At 34.7% G+C, this 6,275-nt stretch overlaps 1 protein-coding gene across 1 annotated transcript; it reads left to right on the top strand.

The window, feature by feature from the left end:
• The first annotated feature begins 209 nt into the window (after positions 1-209).
• On the top strand, positions 210-2,194 carry LOC129922983 (ashwin-like). The gene has a single exon (XM_056011518.1). The coding sequence runs from the start codon at positions 246-248 to the stop codon at positions 843-845; it is 600 nt and encodes a 199-aa protein (XP_055867493.1). The 5' UTR covers positions 210-245; the 3' UTR covers positions 846-2,194.
• Positions 2,195-6,275: the final 4,081 nt, after the last annotated feature.

The following is a 6,275-nucleotide window of genomic DNA, read 5'->3' as shown; positions in this document are numbered from 1 at the left end:
ATTTTAAACCATTCAAAGTTCTGATGCAACGGCTACTATTTTTTCTGAAAGCGAAAAAATCTAATTTTTAAAATAAGTTATGCAAGCAGTTTTTTAAAGAGAAAAAGCTAATTAGTATGCATTATAAGTTAGATCTAAGTTAAAACGAATAGTAATCTTGTAAACGTCATTTTCGTGAACAATTTTTAGCATTCGAATACTTACTTAATGGGACTTAACTCCTACTCAATGTTTATAAAATCAAAATGTCTAACACCTTGCCTTCAAATTCAGTACCTAGTAAAATAGATTGGTTATACCCAGACTTAATGTCAAAAGATGGTTTGCTGTATATTCTTAAACAGCGTTACATAGACCAACATAACTTTGATCTGGAAAATCTTAACAAAGAAGACCTGATAGATCTTTACAATCAATACATTTTGCCCTTACCTCAAAGGAAGTATCGAAGTAACAGAAGAGGGAATGAAATGTGTAAAAAACAAATAATTTCATCAAAGAAAAGAGCTTCAGAATTTAAAGACGACTCTGATCAACCCGCAAAAAGACAACAGATGATTACCATGGCTCAAGGTTCTGGTGATAGACTCAAGCCCCCGCCTTCCTCTGCATCTGGCAACAATAAAGTTGTTAAACTGAGTCATTCCAAGAACACTTATCAGCTACCTGAGACTGAGTTCAAAGAAAAATGTAACATGAATAGTCAAGGAAAACAATGCTCTAACAACCAAAATCAGGGCTGTAATTCCAGGAAGAGACATTTTAAAGATGATAATCATTCTGACCAGCTAACTAATACAAGCCCTTCACCTATCAAGAAAATAAATAAGATCTCTTGGCCATAATTAGAAATTCTCTTCAAAAATCAAGTTCACTTTATTAATGATTAATTAGATATCCATAATAATGAGTATGACAATCAAATAGTAAGGAACAAAAAGGTAAAAGACACTTTAGATGTTTTATTGTTGTGTGTAAGAAAAACATAATGCATTCTTTGAGATACCTTGATAAATAAGTGTATCCAACAATTTTGTGTTGTTTTTCTTCTTGTGTTGTTGATTAAAAAATCTATATTAATGAATTTTTATGAAAATGGAATATTGATTTTGTCAATAGTTACCATACAAATTACAAAAAAAAACTGTAACAATAAAATTGTTTCCAGATTTCTATTATTTTACAATTTATAAAATACATTTTTAGACTTTATTATAAATTTCTAGTCTATTATTTATGTAAAACAAGAAAGTCTTTTTATGTTCCTTTAACTTCCAAGTATTGTCTAAAACATAACGTTTTAAAGATGAGTTTAGAGTGATGGATTAATATGTTCTTATAATAAAATGTCTTTCTTCTCCCTCCCCCTATTCCATTGAAATTGAAACTCTTCATTTGGATGAAATCAACATTTATTCTTTCGGTTCCCTGTTAAATATGTAGCTTCTCTCATTACTTTGCTAATGATGGTCTTTTGAATTGCATCCAAATTCTGCTTACCAATATCTCCTAATTAATTTGAACTTCATATCAAATAATTGAAGTTTAAAAATTAATGTTACAGTTAATGCATTAACATGCATTTTTTTCAAAATCAACATTGTCTATGAAAACAATAAAAATGATGATATGATTAATAGCCTGCATACATTTGGATAGTTTGGCTATGATGTGTGAGGTTTTAAGGGTGATATGATGTAATATATTGTTCAGGTTAATGTTTTGTAAATGGTACTCCTTTTCTGGTTAGGATATTTTGTTCTAGTTGGATTGGTATTTACACAAATAGAAACTAGAATACTATAAGAAAATGAAAAACTAGTGAGCTTTCAAACATTTAAGTGCTGACCTACTGGTGTCATCTGTCAACAAATTCCAAGAGCAGAAAAGAAATGCCCCAAAGGAGTGCAGACAAAAGTTGAGATATCACAATAAAAATTAATGATAGTAGAAGCATGGTTGGTGCTAACCTATTAATAAACTTGTTGGACCATCAAGTAAATAGGACACATAAAAGAGAAGGCCAAGAAGAAACATCTCTGCAAATCTTCCCAGTGGAGATATATTGAAAAAATTTTTTTATGTGGTGACCAATTTGACAATACAACTTGCCTATGTTCATCATCTTTTAAATAAAGGCATTTTGATCTGTGCTCAGTGCAATTGTGACCATCATTAAAAAGATGTTTTTGATTGTTGTCTTTTAATATATTTTTTTAAAAATATTATTGATATTTAAATTTTATTTTTTTTTCATCTGTATGTTTTGATATTTATGTCCAGAATTTGATCATTGGATGACCTTTATGTTTTGTTATTTTATGAACAGTATTTTTAATTCATGAATCTACTTGATGTTCCTTGATTTGAATCTTCCAATCATTTTAATGGGTTTACATTAGCACAACTGTAAAAGTTGTTTCAAAAAGACTGCATCATATGACATTAAATTTCAATAATCCACAGAAAAAAAAAAAAAATAAAAAAAAAATAAGAGATTGGGCCTTTTCAAAACAATTACATCTATTATAAGACTTCAGTTAGGCCAGGAGAGGGCGCGGTAGCTGAGCGGTAAAGCGCTTGGCTTCCGAACCGGGGGCCCCGGGTTCGAATCCTGGTGAAGACTGGGATTTTCAACTTCGGAATCCTTAGGCGCCTCTGAGTCCACCCAGCTCCAATGGGAACCTGATATTAGTTAGGGAAAAGTAAAGGCGGTTGGTCGTTGTGCTGGCTACATGACACCCTATTATTATTATTATTATTTATTATTATTATTATTATTATTATTATATATTAATTGATACTGGAAACGTCGTTTGCCAGAATTGCACCTGTATTATATTTGCATTTTCAATAAACAAGTTATATGTCCTTTTAATGGACATTCTAAATATTCATTCTGTCTTTCTATTTGTTGTCACGGTTATCTTCATGACTTGGTGATATTGGCAGTCAGTATTGAAATACACACAGACGTAGAGTAAGAAGACAAGAATCTTGAAACCCTTGTGTCATGGGCCGAATGTGGCCAGCGGGTCGGAGGTCGAACATCCTTGGTCTAGAGCTCTGTCACTAAATAGGTCAGCTGGAATCTGTCCCGTTAGTGTCCCGTTAGTGTTCTTGATGTACAGACGAACAGTTGCTACTTCCTGGTTTGTAGTGTTCCCTTATTATTGAATAGAGATCATGCAGACACAAATCATTTCTTAATACATGGGACTGAAAACTGGAGAATTCTTGCAAAGGTGTCGAGTCAGACGTTTGAGACTTAAAGGAAGTATTACTCTCTCTTACCTATCTCCCTATCTCTCAACTCTCAATCTGTCTCTCCCTATCTCTCCCTATCTCTCATTCTATCTCTCTCTCTCTGTCTTTCAAGCTCTCCAGTCTCTATTACTGTGTCTCAAACTCTCTCCCTCTCTCTTATTTTATATCTCTCTCTCTCTCTCTCTCTTAATCTCTCTTTATCTCTATCAGTGTCTCTCTCTTTCTCTATAAGTTTTAATAAGATGACTTTATACTCTTTAAAATATAAGAACATTATAAAGATTATAAATAATAATGATCACCATGGGCGTAGCCAGGATTTTTTTTCGGGGAGGGTTTTGGGGGGGGGGGGGATTCCCCCGACACCCCCCCCAGCGGAAAAAATTTATATATATATATATATGTGTGTGTGTGTGTGTGTGTGTGTGTACATAATTAATCTTTATTACATCTGACCCTTTCGGAAGACGTTTATTGTTCATTGCCCGCCGCCGGGCACTATTTCTGGTATTGAAAGCCAACAAAATGCATATTCTGAGGTATCTACAGTGCATTATCTTGCTATTAAAAAGTTTTATTTGAAAAACCTAATGTGCTATTATTACTGACTTAGAGCCTCTCGCGCCGTTCGGCGTATTTTCCGGCAAGCTGTTTCCGCAACTCTTATTTTGCGTAATTCATTTTGTGTGAGAACATGTCCCGCAAAACCTCACGCGACGCTCTGTCTCAACCTTACTAAGGATTCGACTCCCAGTTCGGCATATGATTTCTTTGATTTAGACCCGATCTCTATGACTGACTCCTAAAATCTGTCTTAGCCATCTTTGTTGAGACACATTTAATGATTTTCAATTTCGGCAGAAGACTATTCACACTTTATTAATGGAGCCCAAGCCACTGGTAAAAATTTGTAACCTTTCTTGACTACGCTCTTGGAATTACATGCCTGTATTTCGCTTTAGATTTTATATCGAAAAGGAAAGTTTTTTCGTCAAATCATCTGTTGAGGGGTTTTAAACTAAGAAATCTCTGTAGTTTTTTGTTTTGTTTTGTTTTTAATTCAAAACCCCATTTAGCTACGATCATAGAATTTGGTGACTATAATTTGCTTTAAAATAATATTGAAGAGAGAGGTTTTCAACTCTAAACGCTCTGTAGGGAAATTTTAAACTCAAAACCATCTGGAGGAGGGGGATTTACACTCAAAACCCCTTTGGCTACGCTCATAGATTTTATAGTGTGTAATTTGCTTTTTTTTTTTATATTGAAGAGGTACTTTTTAGCTTCAAACCCCAACTGGAAAGGGGGGGGGGGTTGAAACTCAAAACCCCTTTGGCTACGCTCATGGAATTTTGAGTGTGTAATTTGCTTTTTTTATTTTGAAGATGGAGTTTATCGTAAATTTTGGCGGGGGTTTTAAAATCAAAATCTTCCTCAACTGTGCTGTTGGAATTTGGGGATTGTTGTTTCCTTTTTTTTTTTGTTTTGTTTTATAGAAGAGGGGGATTGAACTGCAAAAACTTCTGGTAGGTGGTTTAAAATTCAAAACCCCCTGTAGGGGGGTTTAAACTCAAAGACCCCTGGTAGAGGGATTTGTATCTCAAAACCCCCTGATAGGGGTTTTTAAAATCTCAAAACCCCCTGGTAGGGGGATTTAAACTCAAAACCCCCTGGTAGAGGGTTTTTAACTCAAAACTGCCTCGGCTGTGCTGTGGTAAGTGATGATTTAGTATTAAAATCTCACCTAAAATAAACAAAATGAAAGCAAAAATCAGTCACTTAATTCCGTTCCCCCCCCCTGCCGGGGGGGGGGATTTCATTTCGGGGGGGGTTTGAACCCCAAGAACCCCCCCCCTGGCTACGCCCATGATGATCACACATATTAAACAAACATTCTAGAAATAAACTTTGATTTAAAAATCAAAACATACGTATATATGGTCGCAATGGGTGTGAATATCGGACCTGGCATGTACACACCATCAGAAATCAATAGCCATATGACGAACATCCATTTGTTACCTGCTCTCAAAATAATTAAAATTTGATAACGCATCGAAAACTGAACGCAAGCTGCAAAAGTGGGTTTAGTGAGGCCTGATATAACGAATTGAATTTCTATAACCAGATATACTTAGAGGCTATAGGAAATTGTATAGAAACAATTGTACACTTGCATATTAATTAGTATGAATAGAATAATAAATGACATGATTTTCAAACGATTTGATATACTTAAAAGAATTAAGCATAAAACTTGAAAATGGAGAAACATCAAAGTCAGCGTCTAACTCTCATCTCTCTTTATGCCTAACATAACAGCGTCAAAATGGTAGTGGGGAAATCCTGGGATCTTGCGACGAATCAAGCCAATACTATAATACACATTTGACTGGGCACGGTTTATTTGAGTCATTTTTTGGTAACAGTTGATCTAGAGATGACTCACCCGGGTAATGCAACTTAGACAGGACTATACAAAATCTAAACTTAATGTTGTTTGTAAAATCACCAGTAGTATGGTATATGTTTACAGTTCTGTGAAGTTTGTATAGTTCTTTTATGAAAGGTCAAAGAATGCCAATCACGTATACGGTATTTATTGTCATTCAAAGTGGACAATTATCCGGTTGCTCATATAGCCAGCCCGTCCCTAGTTCTATACAAACCCAGTCTGTCGAGATCTAACCAGAACTTCAATACCGTTCTATTTCACTATTCAAACTATTTATTCAAAAATAACATTTACATTGTATGTAAGCCTCCATATTTGTATATCAATATAGTTTCTTTTAAACAAACTAAAAATAACCCTGGCCAGATTTCGTTAATCTATGCCAGGTAGGCCTCTCATCACTTATAAAACTCTTTTTATAGCTGGCCAATTAATATCCGGTGTCCAAGGGCAGCCAGACCAATACGTAAATAAATTAATGGCCTACTTCTAAGTCCGTTAAGCCGGCAATGAATCCTGGGCGAGCAAGGTGACCACATGTTGAGTCCAGATG

This window comes from Biomphalaria glabrata, chromosome 14 (genome assembly GCF_947242115.1).
Source record: "Biomphalaria glabrata chromosome 14, xgBioGlab47.1, whole genome shotgun sequence".
NCBI lineage: Eukaryota > Metazoa > Mollusca > Gastropoda > Planorbidae > Biomphalaria > Biomphalaria glabrata.
Note: the sequence above shows the minus strand (reverse complement) of the source record. Positions and strands in the feature narration are given on the sequence as shown.

Excerpts from the sequence above, each read along its gene's own strand:
- LOC129922983 (XM_056011518.1), top strand. The coding sequence starts at position 246 with ATGTCTAACACCTTGCCTTCAAATTCAGTACCTAGTAAAATAGATTGG.